This window comes from Larimichthys crocea, chromosome VI (assembly GCF_000972845.2).
Source record: "Larimichthys crocea isolate SSNF chromosome VI, L_crocea_2.0, whole genome shotgun sequence".
NCBI classification, from domain to species: domain Eukaryota; kingdom Metazoa; phylum Chordata; class Actinopteri; family Sciaenidae; genus Larimichthys; species Larimichthys crocea.
Window position 1 is genome coordinate 339,396 of NC_040016.1, and position 27,354 is coordinate 366,749.

The 27,354-nt window shown below is 40.7% G+C and overlaps 3 protein-coding genes across 5 annotated transcripts; 1 reads left to right on the top strand and 2 right to left on the bottom strand.

Moving 5' to 3' along the window:
• Positions 1–1,836: 1,836 nt before the first annotated feature.
• On the bottom strand, positions 1,837–18,306 carry lmcd1 (LIM and cysteine-rich domains 1). Of its 3 annotated transcripts, XM_027279232.1 has the most exons (8): positions 14,647–15,835; positions 14,314–14,509; positions 8,441–8,526; positions 7,214–7,469; positions 5,221–5,370; positions 4,884–5,135; positions 4,035–4,253; positions 1,838–3,914 (listed from the first exon to the last, which is right to left on the bottom strand). In XM_027279232.1, the coding sequence occupies exons 2-8, from the start codon at positions 14,338–14,340 to the stop codon at positions 3,804–3,806; spliced, it is 1,101 nt and encodes a 366-aa protein (XP_027135033.1). In that variant the 5' UTR covers positions 14,341–14,509; positions 14,647–15,835; the 3' UTR covers positions 1,838–3,803. The 3 variants fall into 3 exon arrangements, with proteins under 3 accessions (XP_027135034.1, XP_027135033.1, XP_019123794.2); XM_027279233.1 differs by lacking the exons at positions 14,314–14,509; positions 14,647–15,835 and adding an exon at positions 18,215–18,306 and having other exon boundaries at positions 1,837–3,914; XM_019268249.2 differs by having other exon boundaries at positions 14,314–15,835.
• Positions 16,470–20,048, top strand: LOC104940310 (nuclear factor 7, ovary). The gene is made up of 2 exons (XM_027279231.1): positions 16,470–16,823; positions 16,918–20,048. The coding sequence occupies exon 2, from the start codon at positions 16,920–16,922 to the stop codon at positions 18,315–18,317; it is 1,398 nt and encodes a 465-aa protein (XP_027135032.1). The 5' UTR covers positions 16,470–16,823; positions 16,918–16,919; the 3' UTR covers positions 18,318–20,048.
• On the bottom strand, positions 19,144–27,114 carry gmppb (GDP-mannose pyrophosphorylase B). The gene is made up of 10 exons (XM_010756902.3): positions 26,990–27,114; positions 25,300–25,467; positions 25,069–25,149; positions 24,190–24,238; positions 23,639–23,781; positions 23,356–23,514; positions 23,127–23,205; positions 21,697–21,824; positions 21,432–21,614; positions 19,144–21,204 (listed from the first exon to the last, which is right to left on the bottom strand). Exons 2-10 carry the CDS (start codon positions 25,426–25,428, stop codon positions 21,073–21,075), a joined length of 1,083 nt encoding a protein of 360 aa, XP_010755204.2. The 5' UTR covers positions 25,429–25,467; positions 26,990–27,114; the 3' UTR covers positions 19,144–21,072.
• Between the last annotated feature and the right edge of the window lie 240 nt (positions 27,115–27,354).

Consider the following 27,354-nt stretch of genomic DNA (forward strand, 5'->3'; position numbering starts at 1 on the left):
TCCCCAAGGATTTACGTCAACCTGGAAAGGTATTATGCTACCACAATGTCAGATGGTGAGCCTTGTTGTGGAGAAATTGCTGAAGTCAAAGGTCAATGGTGAAGTCAGGAGGGAAGAAAGTGTTCAGGAGCCTCTGATGTCTTATGCTGTATTATTTATTGACGCTTGATCAAGGAGAACTAGAGACACTCTCAAGGTACACCTGAAGTGCTTGAGTCGGTCTCGCATTCTGATGAACTCATGCTGGTGGTCACACTTTAAACCCTCATAGATGACGCTACAAATACTTTACGCCCAAAATAGTCAAAGGGAATGCATTTACCCACGTTCGTGTTCACCTTCAACACATTCTAGTCTGGAGACACTGTTGTCTGTTCATGCTAATGGAACGTCAAAAATTAGCTACCTATTATGTCTAGGAATGCAGCAACAGGCCTCTTCGACCCTGGACACCACAGTGTTGAGATATGGTGGCACCCAGTCAAAGACAAACAATTAATACTGCAGAGGACCACAAGGCTCACACGTGACCTCGTGTAACCCAAAAAGAGAAAATTCCATAACAAGCCTAAATGGCTGGAGCAAAAGGTAATATCAAGCAGCTGTTGTGGAAAAGAAAAACAAATCCACCAGAGAGATAGGAGTGGCCAAATCAACCGTCTGGTACATTCAATCTGGTACTGGTGACATCTGTGATGCAAAAAGGCCTGGTCGTCCACGGAAGACAAAAGTGGTGGATGATCAAAGACCTTAACAACATCAAGCCAAGTGAAGAAGACTCTCCAGGAACAAGGCATACTATTATCCAAATCCACCATATAGAAAAGACTTCATCTCAGCAAATACAGAGGATTCACCACAAGCTGCAAACCATTCATAAACCTTTAAGAATAGAAAAGACAGATTAGACTTTGCCAAAAAACATTTACAGCCCAGATCTGGAGAGCATTGTCTGGACAGATAAAAGGGTTAGGGTTAGGGCATATGTGGCTTCCAATGGCACTGGGTCATTGGTGTTTACTGATGATGTGACAGAAGACAGACAAAGTTGATTGGATGGCGCTTCACTCCACAGATGGACAATGACCAAAAGCAACCCAGGAGTTTCTTATGGCAAATGATTGTAATAATCTGCAATGGCCAAGTCAATCACCTGATCTCCACCTGATCAAGCATGCATATCACTTGCTGAAAACAAAACTTAAGGCAGAAGCTACAATTGCAGACAGCTGCAATAAAGGCCTGCAAAAGCATCACAAAGAAGGAAACACAGTGTTTGGTGATGTCCATGTGCTCAGGCCTTCAAGTAGTCATTGCCTGCAAAGGATTCTCAACCAATTATTAAAAATAAATGTTTTATTTCTGAATATGTTAATTTGTCCAATTACATTAGAGACCCTGAAAAAAAGGGGATTGTATATAAAAATGGCTGTAATTCCTACACACATTCATTGAATTAAAGCTGAGAGTCTGCACTTCAGTTGCATGTCGGTTGTTTAATTTCAAATCCATTGTGGTGGCGTACAGAACCAAAATTATGAAAATTGTGTCACTGTCCAAATATTTTCTGACCTAACTCTACAAAACTGGATGTTGTTCTCAGGGTCTTCTTGGGCTAGGACTGCCCCAAGGCTGAGTGAAGAGGCGTCCACCTGAACCAGAAACCTTCGGTTGAAGTCTTTAAGGTGCTGAAGGCTGTTTTGCAATCATCTGACCAGGTTGCTGAGTCCTTTTGGTCCATGCTGGCCTCCTGTAAATTTGTATATTGAAAGCTGTAATCTGTAATTGAGTGATCTCCCCCCTCATCCATTTCTAAATAAAGACGACAGACAGAAAGTTCAATCAGAAGTAACTTTAATTCAAACACGATCAGTTGAAAAAATGTTTTCACTTTCTTTGACTTGTGATGATGCAAAAAACAAATGCCAAGACATGCAGCCATAGCCTAGTTCATCTTTATAAAAAATACCACCACTGCTGATACAAACACTCAAATATGACTTAAATCAATGCAAGCTCTGACCAAGTCCTGGTTACCTTAAAAGCAACAACATATGTGTCTTAGACAAGTGTCCGTGACTGTTTATTTACAGTATTTAACTGTAAACAGCATCAAACTTCTTTATTAAAAACATGAACTGTTACAGTTTTTCACACCAGCTGCTCAAGAAGGTCCAGAGCAGATTTGATAGAAATCTTTTATCCTATGTCATCTCACTTGGTTCATTTCAAAGGTTTATTACTTCATAACTAACTGAGCTAGGCTACTAGATTAGCGGCTTTCCCCCCACTTCCGGTTTTCATGCTAAACTAGGTTAAACACATCATATTAGACACACAGCTAGATTAAACTACTGCGCAATGCACTATGCTGCTATTATCTTGTCTGTCACAGATAACATCGTATTGAATAGTACTGTTGTCTATATGTTAGATATTCAGCCAATCACATCAAAGAAAGTTTTGGGTAAAATATTGTCTTTGTTGATTAAGAATGAGCGATTTGCTAACAGCAATCGATTCATAAGATAGACGTTATGATAGCTGTTTCATGAAGTTTATTTTATGGAATAAAAAGGAACACTAATTAGCTTCTGGCTATCTTGTTTTAGGGATTTTAAACAAAACTTTGCAGCTATTAAGCTGTTAAATGTTAGTAAAATAGAGAATTTTAACAGGAATAAAGCAGCGTTTGGCAGCACCAGAGATCCATGTTTAGTGTTGACTGCCAAAACACATCAAGCAGAAAGGAAAATGAAGAAAATGTAAAATTCATACTTTCTATTTGTACAACAAACACACATCCCATCTTCAATGGCAGGTAATAAAAAGGCATAAAACCTACTGTAAAATCTACCAAAGAAAAAGACGTCTACTATTAATTACTAATTAGTTACATGCATTTTCCAGCCTTCTACCTGTCCAGTTCTTTATGGTTTAGGTCAATTATTTCTACCTGACATAAAGTGAAATCTATTTGAACCTGACATGTTATGCATTAATTACAATTCAATGTTTAGTTAAATCTTTTAGGATAAGTCAATTTCTATTGAAAATATTCCCTTTGCACTTGCACATCATTTAAGAAAATAAAACTTTAAAGGTTACAATTACAAGTTTTTCAAGCTGCTCTTTTTAAAGATCAAGAATGAACCTTCAGGTTCAACTTTTGAGCCAACACAGGACAGAAAGTAACAAATAAAAGTGCTCAGAAAACTTTGAAAAATGTGCAGTTCAATGACAGCTGCTGAAGAAGGCTGGTTGAAAGCTCTGGAACCTGCTTGTGTGGTTCACAGAGGACTTTGAGTCACACATCTTTTAAAAAAAATCTGTTTGTTAATCATTTATTTCTCATTTCATTTGTTTCCTGGACTGTCAGGTCTGGGCCTTCATCCTGTAATCTGCTGTTTGCTGCCTGAAACCAGCACATCTGGCTACAGTCACTGTCAGTACTAAGTGCTAATAAATCAGCCAAATGTTTGTTGAAGTACTTTAAACACTTTTGTGTCTACTAAACATTTTCTTAAGTACTTGAAATACCAGTAGGCTCAACTGAACAAATCTCTGAGTACTTCAGTGTCAGCTAGATGGCTTAAATATTTTAAACATCGATATATCAACTGGTGTTGAGTACTTTAAATACTACAAGTCAACTAAACATAATTTAAGCTCTACTTATTTGGTATTATTTATCAGGTACTTAATTCTTTTGTTTTTTCGTTATGACATATTAATATTTTTTGTCCTTATCTTGTTTCACTGACTCTTAAAACCATGTTGTGTTTAAGTCTATGTTGTGTGTCTCAGTGCTGACAGGGTGTATCCAGGTTTTGCCCACACTTCCAGCAGCAGTAATGATTTTGATGCCACGTCCGTCCATCTTCTGCCGTGTAGAAAGACTGGCAGAAGATCAACTGAGGAAGGAGAACAAGACAAGGGTCAAAGGTGACATGAAAGAGGAGATAATTAACTTCATGATAGACAAACATCATCATTTTTATTGTTTTAGAAGTCCAGAAAAGATGTTGTCTCACCTCATCACAGCCAGAGCATCGTGGCCAGACCATCTGACAGTAGTGTCTTCCGCAGAACAACTTCTGATTGGACCAGAAGTAGACCAGGTCTGCCAATCCGTGGCCGCACTCTGAGCATACAAAGCAGGTGGGATGCCACAGGGCGCTATGGTAACCTGCACGTTCAGCATAAACAGCTGGGGTCTCCTTAGCAACCTCGCCTTGACAACCAGCACACCTCTAAAGAACAGAGAAAGAGAGACAACAGAGTATCAATGTGAAAGAAGGCCGTGTATCAAAATATTGGTGCAAACTACAGTGTGACATTATGAGGGAACTTTCATATACTGTGAGTGTCATCTCTGTAAACAGATATGAATCTGTAGACAAGGAACCAAGATTTTGGCCAAAATGCAATCTTGAAACTACTTAATTAGCTATTAGCCTGAGTTATCTGTATTCATTACAGATATATTTGGGGTTGGTCATCTATTACACCTGGGTCCCACCAGGTTCTACCATGAGTAAATCGGCTATGTAGTTAATAACAGTATCCCTTTTGGTTGTCTTTATGACCAAATGCACACTGCTGTTTCTCCACCGCTTCTAGGAAGCTTCCGAAACATGCCGTGGCGCTTCTGGTGGGATTACAATCATTGTCTAGAATTGTCACAGCCAGTGTTGGGATCCAGCAGAACATTAAGGGGTCCTAAATTCTGTAGAAGTGTAATTGAAAAACAGTTAACTGGCTATAACTCCAGTTCTACGTATGCTGATGTTTCTTGTCTGTCTGGCGCTTATTTAAAGCAAAATTGGGGTTTCTTGATACAGCAACTAATATTTAAACTTTCAAAAACCTTATTGACTTACATATTCAATCTTAGTGGTTTCATCCGTTCCATTAGTGGATCCAGTAGCTGAGCTGCTATTGGTTGAGCCGTGGCCCTGGTGCTCCACAGCATCCTTCTTGTTGCTGTTGCTGTTGCTGCGGTCCTTGGCCTCCTTTGCTGTCCTCTGAATGGCTGCTTCCCTCAGACCTCTGCCCTCTCCAGGTAAGGCCACCTCTCCGACTCCCAGCACTTCCTGTTTGTACTGCTTCACAAACAGCAGCATGGAGGTAATCTGCAACATGACACAGGAGATGTAAGTGCTCAGTCAGCTCCATGTTTTATACAGTCTAACAGTAATAAATAGTTTGGTCCTGTACCTCCTCCTCACTGGTCAGGCTCTGACACTTCATGGGGTCCTGATCGTAGACAGGAAGCTGACTGAAGAGCTGCCTGCGTCGCTCCGATGCTCCCTCTGTCCCCGAGACAGGACGTTGACTCTCTGGGATGAGCTCCATGTACTGCATGGCCTGAGAGGGGATGAGGGACATTTTCCTTGTTGTTATTTCTAGCGTGTAATTCATTGAAAAACTGATACATTTACTCATTCACATTTATCAGGCTGCAGATTCACAACAGTTAATTTGGTCATTATCAGATCAGTCTTTCACCTCAAGACAAATCTTTTTAGCATGGCCTCATCATTTACTGCTGAGCTTTAAAACCTCAGTCATCCCCTCTGATAACCCTGTGTTTACTTACTCAATGGACTTTTAACATTTCATTGTTACAGTTTTAAGGTCCTGGTCTCGAACTGGAATTATGTATATATATAAAATTATATAATAATATAAAAAAAGATTTTTTAACTGCTAATCTATTTATCTATTTCAGTTTTTAAGTTTAAGGTGGTGCAGGCTGGACTGAAACTGCAGATCAGAAACATATGGTGATGTTAGCAAGGCTGGGTTTAGGGTACTTTTAGTCAGTAGTGTTCAGATCTTTAACTTATGTAAAAGTAGTGGTAGCACAAGGAAAAATGTAAATACAGTTGCTGAAGCTAAATAGTTTACTAGAAGTATAGAGTGAAAAAATATTAGTAAAGTATTCTAAAAGTGAAAATAAAGCATTTAAATCGGATGATATGATACCAGCCCTTTCGTGTGATGTCTCTCATCTTTATTCATGGTGTTTTATTTAGTTTAGCTCATCGCTCCTCTTGTTTCAGACTCTTCACCTCCTCCCTGTGTGTTCCCCACCATCATGATCCGCCCTGATTACTTCCATCTGTACCTGTTTCCTCTCTGGTGTATTGAGTCTGTGCGTTCTCTCGTCTCTTTGCCAGTTCATCTTGTTCTTTGTGTCAAGCGTTCAAGTATTTTTTCTAGTGTTAGCTTTGCTAAATAGCTTCCTCACCCTGCCTTTTGTACTCCACTTAGAAATGATTAACAACATAACACTGAAGGAACATTGGCTGATCTACTAAATTAAACAATTAAACTAAATCAAACTAAATTATAGTAGAATAAAGATCAACTTTAGATCATTATTTGGCCCTGAAACAGACCTTTAGCACAGAGGTAAATAATAAAGTTTGTGTTCATATCCAATATGCTCTGCCTGTTTATCTTATGCCTTTGTTTATCCATGATGCTGCTGATCAGTTTTCATATCATCTCGGCTAAGTGAACACTCTCTAAAGTAAACAAATCAGAAGACCATGATGTCACATTGTAGTGACGTATGATGTATGAATGACATACAGTCTGTGTTTCAGTTGTCATTACACCGCCCAGGTGTTGACAGTGACACATCTGTCTGTTGTCAGATGACTGCACCAGAGTAAGACAGTGACTAACAGTCACTCTCAGACTCTATGAGCTGCGTTGTAGCAGAATGCGATAGTGCTGCATGAAACAAACAACATGCTGAAGATGTGGAGATCTCGTCCCAGTGTTGGATCTGAATCTGGATCTGTCTCTACAAGTCCAACCACAGTAATGTCCCCCGTGACTCCCCCCAGTGCTCAATAATCTCTGTCATCCTCATAATTATAGGCTGTGAAACCTGAAACATACTCGAGTCTGTTTTTAATGGAAACCAGACGCCATAGACAGCTCGACACATAGAGAGAGCTGCAGAAACGAGAGTAAAATAAACTAATGAGTAAAGTGGTAAATGCCAGCGGTAAACCTTTAGGATGGGGATACAACTGGAGATTGGGTTTTAATTTAAACATTTGCTGTTGTTACAAATTAAAAGATTAAATTGATTAATACCTGATTTATTTTGTGTGATTGTAAAAACTTGTGACTTTACAGGCTGCAGCTTCATACGAACAACCAACCTCCTGTACTTCACACTGATCCTCACCAGTGTCTGGTTGAGGCCGGCTGGTGCCCAATCGTACGTTGTGGTGTTGAAGGTCGGGTCTTTACGCGACACCACCGGATTGGTCACAATCATGCGGTTCCTCTTGTACAAGCGAAGGCCGCCACCTCCTTTAATCTTTGTTGTCAAATGGGCGCAGGGTGAATCTGTGAGCAGGCGTCCCATTCGCTGGTCATCTTCGACATCACTTCCAGGAGCATGGTCGATTGTGCTGCAGCCGCAGGCAATGCAGGCTTTCCTGCACAGTGGATAGGTCAAGAAAATGGGCATTGAATGATGATACGTCAAACAAATTTGTGGAATTAAAGGCTGTGTTGGCAGATTTGGTACTTTTCTGCCTACTTGGGCAACAGAGTTGTATCTTTGTAACATCTCTCAGTCAGAATATGGACCCTGGATGCCTAAAAAAATCTCCCTCTTTGCAACTCAGTTACAGTGTATCACAGCTGAAATCAAACCAGACAGAGCTTTAAGTCAGCGGTTTTAATCTGGATACCACCAGGCACGGTTTCATACCAAACATTTTTGTGAACTTTCTCAGATTTGTTTGGTTTTTCGGTGGTTTATGTGCTTCTACCATGAGTAAGTCATCTACATAGTTACATTGATTCCCACTTGTCTGTTTTTAGGATCAGAAATCTGCACAGGGTGTTTTATTTTGAAAATTAACCAGGTTCTCTATGCTGTTTCTGTGTCTGACTTCCGGCCAACTTGATCATAGTGTTAATCAAAAATACAACAGCTGTGGAGTGGAGAGCTGCTTCGGGTGCATTGTCTGATGATCACGATCTGCTCTCTCTTCTGCAGCTGAAATGCATCATGGCCAGGCCTTGTGGGATTGAGGTCAACAATCTTGCAACGTACCATGGCACAAATTTGTACCTCAAAGTTCACCAAGATTTATGTGCATGCGAGCTGAATTCCTCTAAATAGAGGCATCACAACTAATAGAAGTCACTACTGTAGCGAAAAGGGGAGGAACCCTCCCTGGCATCCTATTTGTTAGCAAGGTTGCTTGCTCACAGGTTACAACCAAAGTCAAATGTTCCTTGAAGTTTGTAAACCTGTGAGTGGTGCAGTGCTGGTTGACTCATCTTCAGTCAGTTGGCTATCCAGCATTTTTTCATTCTTTTTATTGTTTTTCTTTTTGTTGCATTTCAAGAAACAGAAACAATAATAAAAAAACAAACAAACAGAGAAGAGTTATACCTCCAAGAATGTGGCTGAAATCCAGAGCAGCTGCCATCACATACGAGACACACCGCTGCTCCTCCTGCACTCTGTTTTATAGACATCTGACAAGAGACACAGTAAAAACACAATGACGTTATACATTCACATCATTTATATGACGCGGATCCTGTGAGGTAAAGTCCATTCCAGTTGTGTCAAAGATAGGAGGTCACAAAAGCCTGACCAGAGCTAGAACTAAAGACTATTTAGACCAGGAAAACAATAAGTAATAAAAATACAAAATAAACTGTATTACAGAATTACAGAGCTGTTTAAAAAAAAAACAACTAAATATTCGTGACCTGGTTTTAAAGACATCTTTGGTTAAAACCAGCAGGCTTCAGGCTCAGGGCCACAGACACAGCAGGCTAGTTTTTCAAGGCAGTTTCTACATTAGATTAGATTGAAGTAAACAAAATCCTGATGAGCCATACCTGCCACTGAGCATTAAAGTTCATCCTTGACTTTGAAATCATAAATTTCTTGTCATAGTTTGCTGTAGCTTTCAGCCAACTTCATCTGCTGATGAGATGCAAATAAAAGCTCTGGGAAATGCCAGCATGTCAACCAAAACTACTACAAATTTAACATTGAAGTAGGGAGCCAGAACCGAACAGGTGTTTGTTTGCAGAGAAGCCTGAGGTGGCAATGATGTTGATTCTTCCGACATGAAAGGAAGTGTTGGACGAGAAAAAGGAGTTGTTGCTTTGAACTTTTGAGTGTGGGAAGACGAGAAAGGAGTGAACACACACACACACACATGCAGGGTGGATGATCTCATTGGTCCACCCAGTTACATCATCACAGTACAAATAAACTCTTATCATATCGTCCTAACACTTAATTTTTCAATCCCTCCTCCTCCTCTTCAGCCCTAGGAGTCTTTTTTCCTCTCTTATCTGTTCACACTGTCTCACTCTCAGGTTTTGTCACAATGAACAAATAATAGTTGTTGAACTAACAAATGTAAGTTTTTTTAAATTAATTAATTCGGAATTAAAGATCCACTTAGCAGCTTTTTTTTTCGCGGGCTTACAACTACATTTCTCAGATTTCAACAACAAGAGGAATATGCTAACACAATCAACTCCATCTACTGATGAAGGTTGTGAGATGTGGTTTTATGGAGAAAATGTTTTCTGGTTTTCCAGGTATTACACTATTATAACGCTTTAATATAGTGAGCTGTTAGTTTCTGGTTTGTTTTCAGTTGTGTGTGTGTGTACGCAATCAGAAACAACTCTGATTGGCAGGCAACCTAATGAATGCTCTGCTAAAATAACCTGCTGCTATTTGTCTTACAGAGAGACAGACTGTCCACCTGTCCATCTGTCACCAGGTATTAACAAGCCTATCTCTCTTCGGGGATACACGTAATATATCGTATATATAGAGAGAGACAAGTGTGTCCAAAGTGATGAACTGGCTGCAGGGATTTGCTGCCATTCAGACAGAAGAGCATTAGAGAGGTCAAACACTGATGCTGGCTCACAGTCGCCATTCCACTTCATCCCAAAGGTGTTGAACGGGGTTGATATCAGAGCTCTGTGCAAGCCAATCGAGGTTTTTCCAAACCAATCTTGGAAGATAATTTCTTTATGGACCTGGCTTTGTGTAGGGGGGCTTTGTCATGGTTTAAGTCTTTGTGCTATTCTTTATGTAGCTACCATTTATGTCACAGACATTATACATCCTTTGTATAGTAGCGACAACTAGAATTGTACCTGACTGTGCCATGAATCTTCTCATATAACTCTACACAAAGACAAAAAGGAAACTCCAGCTTCTGTTGTGTTGTTGCTCACATTTCTTATGTCACTAATGGGCTTCATTGACAGAGGGAGTGCGAGCAGTCATTTAGCTGTGACAGAGGACAGATGAGTGTATTTAGAGGTGTGAAGTGTGTAGGTGTGTGTGACAGTGAAGAGGCTGCTGATCGGTCTGTGTTGAAAAGGTCACAGTGATGACGGCTGGAATGGGAACAGCTGAAGAAGAACTTCATTACATCCCTCTGGAATACACATATGACCTACAGTGTGTTTGTTTTCATTGTTATGTTGTTACTGTGCTGACACCAGTTAAACCAACACTGTGTATAAATAGGTATTTTTGCAATTTAGAGTCCCCACTTTCAGAGCATAATCACTGTGTGGTAAACATGGACAGCAGTACATGTGTATTTGTTATTATTAAATTATTTATGATAAAAAACAAAACAAATAGCAACTCAACAACTGTGCTAACAGCCAAACATAAAGCAAAGTCAACAACACAGGACATATTTCACTAAGCTCTTACTAATGACTAAAAGTCAGTCCCAGATTTACTCTTGTCTGGCGGCTTCTTGTTTGTTCACCCTCTCATTTTCTCTTCTTAACCTCCATCCTTCGGGTTCTTCACCTCTGTCATTATGTCTATACTGGCCTGCTGAGCCTGGTTTCATTGCCTGCTCACCCAGCTCCTGTTCTAGCATGACACAAGTTCCACTCCCTTTCAGCATTTGCCCATGCTCCAGGCCTTAAAAACCTCCTCCTCCCACCCGATGAAATCCTGTGTGCCAGCAGTTTGATTAACAATGTCCTCACTGTCACTCTTAAGTGAGTCACAATAACAGCAGACGTGACTACTAAACTAAACCGATTACTCAACCTGCGTCACACAGGTAATGTTGTCATGGTGTTGTGTAATGAACCACAAAGTTTCTTTGTGGTTGCAAAAAACACAAAGTTTGGTTGTGCACATACAGTTAAATTAGTTTCTAAAGTTAGACTTTTTGTAATATTTTTGAGGGATTTTTTTTATGAGAGATGACAGGAAACAAGAGAAAGAGAGAGAAAGGTAGGGAATGATGTGCAACAAGATAAGCTGAAATTGAATTAATGGATATTTTGAAGCTTTTTTGTCCAGCACAAACGTCTCCTCTGTAGTAAGGTGATCACTGACAAGCCTAACACTAACTTTAATCGTTCTGATGGAGTTATCTTCACCACTGAGCGGCAAAGTATTATTAGATGCTCTGACTGAGAGTTTTTGCCAAATAATACACGTGAGTCAACGTGGAAATGCATTTTTTCAGAAAGAGGGAAAAGCATGGCAGCTCTATATTTAGGAGTCAGATAAGGCGAGTATGTTCGTAGCTGGATGAGATTCGACCGAGGCAGGCTAAGTCATTCTAAACATGTCGGGTATGTGAAGGGGAAAGTGCAGGAAACAAAGTCAGATAAGAAGCTGGAGCTTAAAGTCGACCTGCTGCAGTTAACATCCAGAGTTCAAAGCTTTGTCACATGGCATGCTGGATATTTCCTGTTGTTTTCTATTTAGAAAAATCACTCAATATGCAACAGATGATCTGGAATTTGGAGTAAAGCAACTGACACTGAGCGGAAGGGCAGAGATCATACTCTTTATATTTTCAAACTCTGTCCAGAAATGAAACTAAAAGTGCTCTCAGTGTTGGTGAAAGCTAAAACTGTCTTTGATTTTTGTCTTTGTTAAAAAACATATTAAATTTTAGAGCAAACGATTTTGTCTTTTATTTTGATAATTAACAAATTTTTTTCAACGTGAAAATCCAGATTCTCTCTCGTCATTTGTGAGGATTTTGCTGCTTTACCTCATTTTATTAAATTAAAGAGTTTTGAATATAAATGTTTATCAGACGAAATAGACAATTTAATTATGATTTTTACTCACAATTAATCTACTAACAGAAAATAACTGGCACATTAATCAGTGATGACGTGTGAAACTTTAGTTGCAGCCAACGTTTGTTTTGTTTGGTTACAGAGACGTGTCTACGCAATCCTGACACTCATTGTCTTTCTATGTGTGAGTGTGTGCGTGTGTGTGTGTGTTGGGAGTTATTTCCATCCTAGTGATGGCAGCTTTTCCAGCTCTGGGATATAAAGGGGGGCGGCACAGGGATCAAAACCCTGACAGGTGACACTGATCCATCAGGCAGGTCATCTGCCTCAGACTGATGTGACCTCTGGATGGACAACCAGAGGAGGAATTACAGGACAGATCTGTGGGAGACTGCCAGAGCAGACCCAGCGGGGGGATCAGGTCCTCGTGGTCCTGGATTAACTTCACTGACTGAATTAGAAATCTCCAGCTGTTTGAGATGAATTCATGTAAACTAGTACAAGAGATTCACTCAAAATGAATTAAACATATCTCTAACTGTAGAACATACTGTACATGTCAAAATAATCTGAATCAACTCCAAGAAAATGGCAATGATCCAGTGTTTCCACTCCTCTCTTCAGCTTTTATTAATGAGGAGGCTGACTGTTTTTTCAGCAGTGAGAGTTTATGGCAGGTCAGAGAACCAACTTGATTTATAAAAATGATCATGTTGACAAGAAGTCAACTGTTTTTTAAGGCAGAGCAACATCTCGACTTCACAGCATCATTGAAACTGACATCTCAGCCGGTGACTGTTCAAGCAAAAAAGTTCATTTTTAGTTTCTTTTTGGCCAAATCAACTCGAACAAATAAAGTCTTATCAACTGCAATGAAAAGATGAGAAAAGATTTTTCCAAAACATTTAAAAAACAGTTCAGCCGTGACAGCTAAGATGCCTTTTCTATCACAGACTTCTTTGGATCATAAGGAGTATCATGAGCATAGTCGATCAGTTTCTGCCAAAGAATTCAACATAATCATAATCAGAGGAACGTTCTGTGCTTTGTCCATAAAGTTTCTCTAACTGATGTTAAAGTGGAGCTAAATGAAGCATCGCTCATGTTGTTTCAATAAAGACTGAGGAACAGATAACAAACTGCATTCGACACAACTCATGATCCAATGATCACATCCAGGACATGCATGCATAATTTCCTGTCAATCCTATGTACGCAAAGTAAATCAAGTAACATTGGACTGAAAACTACATGATCATAATTGTATTTCTGGGTTGTTTATGTGTGTGAATGAAATGGTTTTGATTTCCAAACTTGCATGTCTCAAATTCATCCTTGAGGCACATATCAAGTATTTTGAGTTGAACTGAAATACTAGTAGTAGTTACTGCAGAAACAGCTAAAATTTGGTTTGATATTATAAAAGTTTTTTTTAGGATTACAACTTTCAGGTCAGGTGTTGAGCTCATTGATGCCTTTTTCTTAGAGCTTAGTGTGCGAGGTTACAAATGAAAACAGCAACATAGCTGACAGGGAGCACAGCCAGTGTGGTGGCAGAACTGGAGCTGAGCAAGCAGGCAACATAACTGGGATTAGCAGCCTCTATGGACATAATGGCAGAGGCAAAAAGACTGATGGTGATGTTGAAAGAGAAAGGGAGAGAATGACAAGAGTAAATCTGGGACTGATTTTTAGTCGTGGGTGAGAGCTTGAAAACGTGTGAAATAAAAGGCTGAAAGACAGACGCCGAGCTGGGCTTCTTGCTTTTGGACCAGTAAGTAATATTAGCTGATGTCTTGTGTTGGAAATAAAATAACTCGCTTCTTGAACAGAAACATGAATAAAAATGAACATAAACTCAAAGCTGAATGAATAATTAAGTGAGACAAAATGGCCATTCAATCTAATTAGCAGGCTATCTTAATGCAACAGTAGAACAGGGCAGATCTGTGAGAAGTTTCTGGGTACTTGTACAGAAAATATCATTCAAACGTAGAGGTGACTTTGACATGTTTGCGTGTATATACTGTATATCGAATGGCAAATAAGTTCACGTGAACTCGGTAAAGTCTCCTTAATCCGAGATAAAAGTTTCTCCAGATGCATCAACAGAAACATCAGACTTTCTGACCCTTTGACCCTTGACCTCCTCCATTACTGTCATTAATCTGGAAGTATCTATTAAAATAAATATATCTGTCCTACCTTCTCCATGGCTGAGCTCACATCCATGTTGTCAAGTGTGTGCCAGTGGTTTGACTCCTCTGTTCCTCAGCTCTCTCTGCCTCTGCTCCTCCAGAACAATGGGACTTTAAATTCCTCTCCTGTCGACCACACTTCCTCTCTCCCCGCCCACAGTCGCTCCTGCCGCCGCTCTGCTCCGCCAGCTCTCCACAGACCACTGCAATTTAACTGTCTAGACTTTCATCCCATTCGTGGTGACAAACATCATATAAAGTTCTTTAGTTTCTACTTGGTTCTTTACTCCACTTTCAAACTTTCTTTCCCTCAAATAAACTCACCAACAACAAATCTAACTTTTCTCCTCCTCAGCTGTGGCTTCTTTTCTGTTTTCCTTCCACTCTTCCCTTCTGATTTGTCCTGTTGCCAGCTCTCCTTCTCCACCCTCTGCAACATGAACTCACCAGGTCTTCACCTCCTGATTTTGCTCCAACACGCCCCTGAAGGGAAACTGATAAGTTTTCCAACACTTTCTGCCTTACAGTAAAATAGCAGCTCCCTCATTCGCCTCTGTTTTATGACTCTGTTGCACACTGAGTTCACCCTGCGTTGCTAAATATTACAGGTACCTCCTATGTTACAGCTGCAGACCATGTAGCAGTCATGAGTGAGATTTATGGTCTTACAAACAGCAGCTGTACTGTTGCTTTCTGCTGCAGAACAGCAGACCAGGCTGTGAATTCAGTCCTGGTCTTCAGCAGACTGCAAAGGACTACCTGGAGCAGTGAGGCCTGACTGGACTGTTTGTGTTTTTAATCTGAGACAAAGACAGAGAGAGCCCTGAGGGATTCCCTACTCACTCTCTGCCAGCCAATCAGAGTGAGTCTGAAAAACTTCTCAGCCAATAGGAATGTAAGGGATTCCTCCTCCTCCTACTCATTCTGCACATTTTTAGTTTGTGTGGCTCAAAAGAATGAAGACCACAAAACCAGGCAGGGCCAAACTGGGTTAAACTGAGCCAGACAGGGCCGAAAGGTATTAAACAAGCCAGCCAGTCCATAGAGGCTAACCAAAACCAGTGGGACCAACAGGGCTACACAGACCAAGGCAGTCTTAAAGAGGGATAAGGTGATTTAGGCAGAACTAAACTTAACTAAACAGGGCTAGATAAGACCAAGAGGGATCAATAGAGCCAAGCAGGACACCCAGATTCAAACAAAGCCAGGACAGGACAAAAGTCTTTTGGTCATTGGTGAGAGCTTGGTGAAATAAAAGGCTGAAAGAGAGACACAGAGCTGTCCGGCTAGTAAGTAATATTAGCTGGCTGCTATGTCTTGTGTTGTTGACCTTGCTTGTTGTTTGGCTGTTGGAATTGAAATTACACTCTGCAATTGCACTCTAAATTACAAAAATACCAATTTATACTCAATGTTGCTTTAAGGCACGGCCACATGCATTTTTTGCTACAGAAAGGTGTTTCTTTCCCAATGTCATCAGTCCTGGTAACTGTTAGAGCAACACTGTGTAACGTTTCTACTATAAAATAACAGATTTTAAATAATGTTGATGTTACACTAACCTGTAATCAGGTGAATGGTGTTTTTGTCATTCGTACGTCTGTTCTCACACTATGTAACTTTGTGCTCCGGGTACAATCACCCACAAGAAGTTCGTAATGCTTTAGGGCACTAAGTCACACACTATTTCACTGATTTCTGTGAAATTGGTTCATATTTTATGGAGAAACTGTTTTCTGGTTTTCCCTCTGATGTCCTCCAGCTGCTCTGCCTCAACTCTCTCTCTCTCTCTGTGATTTACAGAGTTTCCTGATGGACAGTAAAGTGAACTGCTGACAACTGTAGCTGCTGTTAGCTAATGTTAGCTTAATTTGTTAGCTGTGCTTCCTGGACTGGGAGCTCAGGGGAGTGCTAGTGTTTGTACCACAGGCGTTTTGGACCACCAGAAGCATGGGTGAATGCTGAACAGGAGCAGAGCTGGTGTTGTGCTAGAACAGGAGCTGGGTGATCAGGCAATGTATAATGACAGAGGAGAAGAAACCCACAAATGAAGGTTAAGAAGAGAAAAGGAGAGTGAGCGAGCAAGAGGCCACCAGACAAGAGTAAATCTGGGACTGACTTTTAGTCGTTGGTGAGAGCTTTGTGAAATAAAAGGCTGAATGACAGACGCCAAGCTGTTAGACTAGTAAGTAATATTAGCTGGCTGCTAATATAATGATACATTTACACGTACAGCTGTCCTTGTTTATGACAGTGGTATTGGGACACTACTATGTAATATTGCTTTAAGGCATGGTCACATGCATCATATTATTGTACGTACTACATGTGTTCCTCTTTCTACAGATGTGGACATCAGTCATGTGACATTGCTTCTTTATTTTCAGTGTCTACCAAATCAATCTGAGGATTTCTGCAGGAACTTTCTGCCACAGAAAGAACAAAATGCACCGATACCAATGGGATTACTGTGGGTCTGGATTTCACGTGAACCTGCTGCTGATTCCACATTATAAAGTGTGGATTTAGAGGAGCTACAACTCAAAGTGAAAGTTTACTTTCTTCTCTAACTGGCTGACTTCTGCTTTTGTTTTGTTCTGCCTAAAACTAGAAATGTCTACTCAATCTGAAAAGGATCTTTCCTGTCCCGTCTGCCATGACATCTTCAAGGATCCTGTTATTCTGTCGTGTAGCCACAGCTTCTGTAAAGACTGTCTGCAGAGATGGTGGAGGGGGAAACAAACACACAAGTGTCCACTCTGTAAGAAGATATCTTTGTTGAGTGATCCACCTTGTAACCTGGCATTAAAGAACCTGTGTGAGACCTTCTTGCTGGGGGGAGATCAGAGAGCTTCAGAGGCTCTCTGCAGTCTGCACTCCGAGAAGCTCAAACTCTTTGGCATTTTGGATCATCGGCAACCGGTGTGTCTCGTCTGCAGAGATTCAGAAACACACACTGACCACAGATTCAAACCCATCAAGGAATTTGCACTGGATCACAGAAAGGTGCTTCAGAAATCCCTGAAGCTCTTACAGGAGAAACTGAAGCTCTATGAACAAGTTAAAGGAAACTGTGATCAGACAGCAGAGCACATAAAGGTCCAGGCCCAACACACAGAGAGGCAGATTAAGGAGCAGTTTGAGAAGCTTCACAAGTTTCTAGAGGAGGAAGAGGAGACGAGGATCTCTGCTCTGAGGGAGGAAGAGGAGCAGAAGAGTCAGATGATGAAGGAGAAGATGGAGTCTCTAAGCAGAGAGATAGCAGCTCTTTCAGACACAGTCAGAGCCACAGAGGAGGAGCTGAAAGCTGAAGATGTTGCATTCCTGCTGAACTATAAGGCTACAGTGGAAAGAGTCCAGCAGCGCCCCCTGCTGGATAATCCAAAGCTGCCCTCAGGAGCTCTCATAGACAAGGCCAAACATCTAGGCAACCTGGTCTTCCACGTCTGGAACAAGATGAAGGACATGGTCTCCTACACTGCTGTGATTCTGGATCCAAACACTGCCAACCCAAAACTGCTCCTGTCTGATGATATGACCAGCGTGAGACATGGAGAGAGACAGAAACTTCCTGAAAACCCAGAGAGGATTGAAATGCACCCCTGTGTCCTGAGCTCTGACGGCTTTACCTCAGGCACTCACAGCTGGGCTGTTGAGGTTAAAAATGATACATTTTGGGCTTTAGGTGTCCTACAGGAGTCTGTCCGGAGAAAGGAACAAATACTGACTGGATACTGGGAAATATGTCTCCTTGATGGAAAATACATGGCAGTCTCTCCACCTCAGCCAAGTAAAGTTCTTTCAGTGAAGAAGCTCCAGAGGATCCGAGTTCATCTGGACTGGAACAAAGGGAAACTGTCATTCTACGACCTTGATACGAACTCACACATACACACCTTCAAACACACCTTCACTGACAGGCTGTTTGCACACATCAGCAGCTGGAATGACCGCCCACTGAAGATACTGTCTGAGACAGTCTCTGTAACAACAAAACAGATCCAGCATTAACAGACTTATGGCCTGGTTTCCAGTATTAGCTAAGCATGCTGTATATTATAACTACATGTTTGCAGAGATTTTGAAACAGAAAAAAATGTTTTATCTCATTTGAAACTGTTGATTGTTAAAGGAACAATATTTAAGATACTGACTGTATAAAATAAATATATATGTGAAAAAAACATGCTATGTTCATGACCAGATACATGGTAAAACAAATGACCGTTAAATGAATGGACAGCCTATACATAATGTCAACCTGAGGTTTAGGAAGAATCATTTTGAAGACGTGGATCATCAGTGGACCTCAAGTGGGCAGAATGACGCCTGGGTGCTCAAATAAGTCATTTGTAAAGCCACCTACCTGTCAGTCAAAGTGACCACGCTGTCAATTATTTATCATCAAGCCTTAATATAATATAACAGGTGAGTTCTATAAAAATTCACCCTCAGTACAGTTGTCATGAACGGGGAAATTAGCTATAGAGACCAAAACAGTTTTTTGTACCAGGCTGTATTTGGACATTTTAACATGGGGACTTATGGAGACTGACTCACTTTTGTAGCTAGCCTCAAGTGGTCGTTTGAGGAACTGCAGCTATTGGCACTTCCATGTTGGCTTTACTGGCCCACCCTACTTGGTAAACATTCCTTCAGTTTGTAACAAAGACTTTCTATTTGTAGTCTCCAAGCTCAAACAGATAATATCCCAATGACATCACTGTGACATCATCAGGGTTATTTTCCTAATACACCTGTTTTCACGGGCTGAGGAGAACAAACCTTCACCAGTAAACTGACCTTTGGAGGGACAAGAAAGAAAGAGACGAGATGTGGATATGGTCAGTAGATTATATTATTCTCTTAAAAAAAGACTTCATTTCAAGAATCGACTTCATTCATTCACACAGTCAAAGTTTTAACATGTTCAGTGTTCATCACTAACTGCATAACAACATAGATCCACTGCATTCTGCCCATCAGTTTTGAGTTCAGAGATCAGTTTCGTTGAATATCTGGACAGACGGACACCTGACCTCACCTGCTGCATGTGTCCACGGTCAGTAACAAGTCAAATGTAGAAGACACATCAAAACCTCTGTGCATGGACACCTTTGGTGACAAGCTCATTAATTTGTTGAATTCATAACGTCTGATGTTAAATTTGGCAACATTAGTCTGTCGGTCCAACATGAAAGGATCACCATGAAATTTGGTTTGGAAATTCATGGTCCCCAAAGGATGAAGCCCAATAAGTTTAGTGATCCTCGGACAGTTTAGTTCACGACAAAGATACAATCCAATAGGTGGATGCTGGGTACAGCTGAGATTATTTAGTGTTTATGCTGATAAACATTGAGAGAGCTGGGTCTGAAATGGCCTAAAATGGCACCGTACAGAAGATTTTTGATTTGGAGATCAAAATTACTTTAACTGTTGCTACAACCTTGGGACGAATTTTACATTTTTAGCCCCACCAGTGTAAGTTGTTCGATATTTCATCTCATATCCTGGTTCAGTTTCCTGGTGTGTAATAAACGGGACTCAAAGTTTTAAATGTTTTGGATATTTTCCCAAAGGACAGATGCAATTGAATCTGAAAAATAAATCCACTTTATGTTCTGACAAACAAAGAGCAGTGCTTCATTGTCTTCAGTAACCACACCCAATGGTGATGTCATAGTGTGCCAGAGTACACCTGTACATCACCGCAGCAAGGTGAGAAGGTAACCCAGAGGAGGTCAGCAAAAAAAGATTTCCGAGGGTGTTAAGTTGGTCTTACTTAAATGTGGAACAATACATTATTATTTTAAAGAATATTTCAGACGCAGACCCGACTCAAATATACATACATATATGTGTAAACTGCAATTTGTTATAAAAGCCTGCTACATTTTGTTCAGAAATAACCAGTTTGGCATTGAAGTGCACAGTTTTCATGATAAAAATAAAGAACCAAAGCAACAAGACAACTACTCTATAACTGATTCAAGCTGCACTAATCATTATTAATAGATAAAAATGGATCAAATTACATTTACAACAAGACTAAAGTTGGATGATAATATTCCTGTGTCTGCTGGATGTGTATATATAAAACTCTTTGCTAAAACATTCAACTTTATGTGGTGAGGTGTCTTTAATGTCATGTTCTGCTGCCCCCAAAAGGCCAAAAACTGATCTGAGCTTTGACTAGAACCAATACTGCATTTTGTTTAATATGTCAAATCATAAATCTTAGAGTCATCAGGCATGATTCCTGCTGTCTCTGCTGCAGCAGATTTAGATGTATGATCCTTCAGTACTTATTCACTCTCAGTAGCTGTCCAGGAAATGTAAATGCATAGTGAATCTAACCAGCAGTGTTCGTATCGCTGACTAACCCGCTCCCCACAAAAATATACTTCACATTAGTCCCTCCACCATCTGACTGACGACCAGCCCAAGTATATCGACCCCCTCCATCGCGTTTTCTCTATTAAAGCGGGACAATTACCCTCCGTCACATTCAGGAGGTTTGCGTTTGTTGACAGATCATATGCTCATCATTAATGACTGATGGACGGTGCAGCCAAGCAGGGCAAAAAGTCAGAATTAATTTTTTTTTGAAAAGAGAAAAGACCCTTCTTTTGTTCGTCTTTATCGCTGCTCCTCTTTTCCTCTGCCTGTCACTTCATCCCCTCTCTCGCTGGCACAGTTTAGGTGTTCGTATTTAAAAAGGCTCTGGGCTTTTTTTCCCCTCCTCCTTCATCTCCACCCGATGCTACATGATGATTCGTGGCTCTGGGACCGACTCGTTGATGGATTTGTGAGGCAGGACGTTGGCGCCGTTCAGGTAAAGCTCGTCGTTCACGATCACATCCTCTCCCAACACCGTCACATTCTCCATACGGACCTGACAACACAGATTGAAGTCATCATCACACCTGACAACAATCATAAAAAGTGTCGACACATCCAGTATTAGACAAGATGGAGAAAACATTACTCCTATGGCTGACATGGAATTACTGTCATTGCGCTCAGAATCACAATGCTTTCAATGTAAATCAGTGACCTCTATTGATACGTCTAAATGATCTTTGCTTTGGAAAAGGTTGCACGCCTCCATCTTGTACTCACCCACTGGCCAACAGAGGAGCTCCACCCCACGATGCAGCTCTCCAGCCAGGAGTGTGATCGAACCCGCGCTCCCTTCAGCACCGTGCAGCGTTTTATCCTCACCCCGTCTTCCACAACCACGCCGGCACCGATGGTGACATTTGGGCCGATGGTGCAGTTCTCCCCAATCTGCGCCGTTGGGTCCTGCAGAGAAAGGTATGGATGGAGGATTATTACAGAGGGAGGGTTCTTTATTTGACGTGCAGCGCAGACGAGCTGAACTCACCACTAGAACGTTGCCTAGGAAACCGGGTCCTGTGCGTAGCCTCTCAGGAGTGTGTTGTCGTAGCGACTGGAGGTACATGCACATTCCTGTCAGGAAGTCTTTAGGCTGACCAATGTCCATCCAGAAACCTGCAGAGAGACACATAGGCAGACAGACAGACAGCATACAAGAGATACAGACAGTGAAAACAGTTAGTTACCATGGAAACAGGGACACAAAACTATGAGTTTGATCTGCAACAGGTGAAGTACTGAAGCACGAGGTCATGTGATCTGCAGACACTGACCTGACAGGCTGACCAGTTTTCACTAATTTGCTGTGACCTTTCTGTCCCGTCTGACATAAAATTAATTTAAAAACCCTGACGATAACGATTATGTAAGCACAACTTATATATAAATTAATAGATTTTTAGTCATATAATCTGTCAAAATGGAATAATTTAGCGGTCTATCTGCCTAAATTGACCAAAATAGATAAATCATTTAAACTGTATGATATATATACTGATATTTCCCAACATGTAATAAATGTTAGTCTAGTTGAGTTTTGTTTTTTCACTAAATTGTACAAATATCTGAACAAAACACATCACATGAACCTAAAGACTCCAAGATCCAAATAAATCTGAAGCTAGCAAAGACCCTCTATTCTTAGTGTGTTTGATTCATGAGGTTTTCTGAGGGAAACAAAGCCACTACGACATGGACCAGTGACTCGGACCAGTCTGCCTGCCTGAACTACAGGATGGGGAGGAGGTTTAACTGCTCAGCTACAGACAAGTCTGATCGCTCCCAGAGAGGGATGAGGATCTAGAGATGCACCAATTCCAGATTCAAGTACTGATTTTTATCATGTTCGGTTCTCATCTATTATTTTTGTCTGAACAAATCCAGAATCCTGGATCAGTGGCTGGTTAAACTATCTGGAAACAGACAGCATGTTACAGATGTTGTTCGTTGGTATCGGTGCTCCTCTACAAACACTTCCTCTCCAAAACTACACGAGTTGGGGTGTGAAGAAAAGCCCAAACACTTACGTCTGGTCGAGCTGTGAGCTGCAGAGTCCAGAGCGAGCATGTAAGTCGTGTGTGTCATTATCATGTTACCATGTGTTTCTTACACAAATAAGATAAATCACTGGGAACATTGTGACATCATTTAAAAGGGAAACTTTCTTATTTGGTTTGCTTCCAAAATGAGATGAGAGGGTTGAGACCACTTTCATGTCTGTACATTAAACACGAGGCCAGTAATCAACTAACTTAGCTTAGCATAGACACTGAAAACAAGGGGAAACAGCTAGTCTGGCTCTGTCCAAGGGTAATAAGATCCACACTTATAGCTCACTAATTAATACTTTTATCTTGTTTCTTTGTGTGTAAAATAAACAACATGTGTATCTTATGTTTGTGTTATAGTAATAGTTACCTTGTAGCTCCATGGCGTAAAGATGTCCCTCCCCTGCCATGACAGGAAATATCTCTTTCTCTATGGATGTCGGTCTCAGCTGCACAAACACAAATGTCACAAACATGCAAGTTAAATGTCAGGAGCACTTTGTATGGAGTTTCACATTGGTGGTTCAAACTCCCACTGCATATTTACTTGGTCCTTCACTGCAAACCTTTATGTGTATGTGTGAGAGAGAGAGAGTTACCTGGATCCTGCTGAGCATGCTGGGATTGAAGATATACATGCCGGCGTTGATCTTGTTAGAGACGAAGACTTGCGGTTTCTCTACGAAGCGTTGTATCCTGCCGGTGTCGTTCTCAAACACCACCACACCGTACTTAGAGGGCTCCTCCACCCGCGTTACCTTCACACACATTCAACAGCTTTTAATAGTCAGTCTTACATCATAACTAGATTTTTTACTGCCGACCAAAGATTTCAGTCTGTTCCTCTTTTTTGTCTAGTTTTGCACTCTCTGTCTGACTCACCACGATGGTTCCCTCTTTGCCGTGGTTGCGGTGGAACTGTAGCAGATCTTTGAAGGGAAAATCACAGATGACGTCCGAGTTGAGGACGAAGAACGGCTCGTTGTCGACGTTCAGGAGCTCTCGAGCCAACGCCAGAGGACCGGCTGCACACAAACATGTTCATTTTTTATTATTTTCTCATTTTTAATAATTATATCAAGCTTCAGTCAAACCCATCCAACAGGGTGCCAGATCTTTTAACCAACATAAGAGGCCAACCTCATGAATATTCTTGTGACTGAATGGGAGCGAATCGTAGCAGAATATGTTGTGTGGTGTTTCCTTATATTTAGCATTTTCATGATTCCATACAGCCAAATAATACAAAACTAGAGACACCCACGTCTCTCTTTCTGTTGTGAAGTAATTACAGCACCGTAAATCTTCTTCACAAATGTAGATGTACTAAACGTCCTTCGGGTAAACAGAAAATAGAACAGAGATATTTATCTTGCAAATGATATTAACGTTAAAGTCTGAATAATTTCCTGTTTGTCTGGAATTAATCTCACCTGTTCCCAGAGGCTCTTTCTCATGAGACAGAGAGATACGAATCCCGAGCTGAGGAGAAAAGAGTGAAACAATCAGGATACAGCAGACTGAGCACAATGATCATGTGAGTAATACTCAGAATACATCAGAGTGGGCACAAATGTTCATACACAGACTGCCAGAAGGAAAAACTTGCCAGATTCACAACAAAAACTCTTATGCATATTATTAACCACTTCAGGGTTGCAACTCATGATTGTCTACATTATAGATAAATCTGATGATTACAGTGCAGAAAATAGTGAAAAACAAAATTTCCCAGAGTTCAAGTTGACGTCTTCAAATTATTTGTTTGTTCACACCAAGAGACCAAAGTCCAAAGATCTACAGCGATATAAACCATAACATGGTTGATCGGCTAATCTATTAATCAAGGAATTGTTGCAGCAGTAAACTAAATATCATGCTGACTTTGAATTCAAATTAAATGTTTTTACAAAATATATTTTTAGATTAAAAAGGGAAAATGAAAACGAAAATCTGTGCGCATGGATGGATAGACCCACCGATATCTGGCCTTCAAAATAAAAGAGGGTCAAGCAGACAAGTATTTAGAGCAGAAGAAAACTGTCTACAGCAGAGAGAACTGTTCAAATGTCATGTTATTTGATGCTTTGAGAGGCAAATGAAATTAAATCCACCCCTTTTGTACTATGATGGAGCCCAAGGTCAAATCTCAGACAATAAACTGAAACTGAGTGCATGACTTGACACCAGTGTGGGTTCATGGGAAATGTGTTTTTCTTTGTGATTTGTGTGAAGTGACCCTTCAGGTATGTCCTGGAGAGTGAATGGACTGACCCACAGCTCTAGTAGTGTGTCAGTGTGGTTGTACGTACCCTCTCCTCCTGGATTCTCATCTCTCTCTCCAGGAGATCAGACATGTAGCTTACAGCCAGAACCACATGGTCCACCCCAGCCTACACACACACACACACACACACACACACACACACACACACACTGTAAGTTAAAGCACCATGTGTTGGATTTCAAAACATCTGACTTTGGCAGCACAAAACTGTGAGAGCAGCTGGCTTCACGCTAACTGCACACCACCTCCTCCGTACCTTGACCAGTGCCTCCACCTGGTGCAGCAGGATGGGTTTGTTGCAGAAGTCCACCAGCGGTTTGGGGACACTCAGGGTGAGCGGTCGCAGCCGGGTCCCGTAACCCCCGACCAGAATCAAAGCCTTCATGCTTCTGCTGTTAGTAACCGTTAGCAACCCAAAACCAGCCTGAAGAGGAGAGAGGAGGAAGCAACGAAAACATCAAATATAAGGTTGGTGTCTGTGATTGAACTACAAGTTGATTTTTATGAAACCACCAGTTGCTTGATCTAATTTTTATAACTTAAGTTATCTTGGTTTCTTTCCACTTATTTACGATTTCAAACTAAATAATGCATCAGTAATTTGCTTGTCATTAACAGCTACTATCGGCCTTTGAATACGTGATATTTCTGCACCCAAATGATTAGAAGAGGAGGTCTTTAAAGATTTAGGAAATACCTTCAGAACAGCAGTAAGCTTTGTTAAATTACCTTCTATTGGCTGATCAGATATATCGTTTGTTTGTTTGTTTTACGGAACACAATTTAGAAGAAGATGCTTGGGGTCATTAAGCTGCATTGATTATGTTCTATTTGTGTTTTAAACATATATACTGTATAAATATTTATAGTTTAATTCATTAATTCCCAGTCAAATTTAGAGTTTTAGTGCACTGATGTCATTTTGGACAATAATGTTTATTGTTGAACTGTAAAATTTCCAGCCGGTTGTTGTTGTTGGATAACAACAGCCACGAACTCAAGCCAGATGATATCTGGAAAACCAACGTCACTGTGATGACAACGCTTAAAAGGGAGGTGCACACTGTGTGCTCACAGTCAACAGATCATCAGATCTGTCCATGCTAGTAGTGAGTTTGTCCAGATTATTTACTCTAGTTTCTCCTGTAACCTGTAACCCATCAGTCTGCTGTGTGCAAAGTTCATAATTTGGCCTCAGAGAGGTGCTACAGAGATGATCTAAACAAGACTGTTCATAAGAAACTACAGCTGCCCACCTGAGAAATGTGGTAAAACTTGTTGAACCAGAGCTTCAATACAGTCATGACAATATTCATGACGTACAAATGAATCTATAACACGTCATAGTATAACTTTGTGATCACATGTTTGTTTTTGGGACAGAACTTTAATGATTTGTTCAAAAGTCTTTAAAAAAGGCGGAAACCTGTGACCTCCTGATGAACCACATGCAGGTTGTTAGTCACAGCAGCCTCAGATCACATGAGTCCATTCATTCTTTAAGGGGGTCTGTCTGTGCTCTCATGTTACTGTCACTACACTAAGGTCTTATTTTAGCTTCTGCTTCGTGTCAGCTTCATACACAGCCGATAAAAGGAGAGCACACAGAGGGAGAGACACAGATTAAAGCAGGTACACCTCCATCAGCTGACTCAGCCGCCTTAGCAACACAGTGATACAAAGCTTCCCCCATCATAAAACCGACACTATTGAGTTATTATTATATTATTTATCGAGTGTGTAGGTCTAGACTGTAAGTACAGAGTGAGTACACACTGTACTCATGACACAAATGAACTGACTGTGGCTAACTCACGTTAGCTCAGCTAAGCTAACTTGCTGCTGACTTACTTTACAGCAGCGACCTGGAAGCTGCCTGCTAACAGTTAGCGTCCCTCGCCTGTGCTCATTCTGTGTTAAAGTGAACAAAAACGATGAAAACTTACAGAGATGTGTTCACCTGAAGTCTCCAGGAGGTCTCTGAATCACTCAGACTCCGGGAGTGACACGTAAGATCGTTCAAATCCGCATTCCCTGTTTGGTTTCCTGTCCGGGCGATCATCCGGTCTGGAGTTTCAGAGTAAAAGCACCCACGGGTAAGTTAGTCGTTTTAACAGTGAAGTGTAACTCAAAGCACAAATATTACCCATTACAAGAAGATATACCAAAAAAGGTATAAAATTGTGGAAATGCCTATTTTAATTTTTATTTTATTCAATATTTCATGTTATCTATTTGACTTACATTTTTTTCTATTTTACTTCTTATTTCATAATATAATAATATTATAATTACATTTTATTTCATAGGC

Excerpts from the sequence above, each read along its gene's own strand:
- LOC104940310 (XM_027279231.1), top strand. The coding sequence starts at position 16,920 with ATGTCTACTCAATCTGAAAAGGATCTTTCCTGTCCCGTCTGCCATGAC.
- lmcd1 (XM_027279233.1), bottom strand. The coding sequence starts at position 18,241 with ATGTGTGCAAACAGCCTGTCAGTGAAG. Across the intron at positions 7,470-8,440 it reads TTTCAGCCACATTCTTGGAG|GAAAGCCTGCATTGCCTGCG; the intron begins GTATAACTCTTC and ends TCCACTGTGCAG. Across the intron at positions 4,254-4,883 it reads AAACCACTAAGATTGAATAT|AGGTGTGCTGGTTGTCAAGG; the intron begins GTAAGTCAATAA and ends TCTGTTCTTTAG.
- gmppb (XM_010756902.3), bottom strand. The coding sequence starts at position 25,428 with ATGAAGGCTTTGATTCTGGTCGGGGGTTACGGGACCCGGCTGCGACCG. Across the intron at positions 21,825-23,126 it reads TTACGCCATGGAGCTACAAG|GTTTCTGGATGGACATTGGT; the intron begins GTAACTATTACT and ends GTCTCTCTGCAG. Across the intron at positions 21,205-21,431 it reads GCTCCTCTGTTGGCCAGTGG|GTCCGTATGGAGAATGTGAC; the intron begins GTGAGTACAAGA and ends CTGTGTTGTCAG.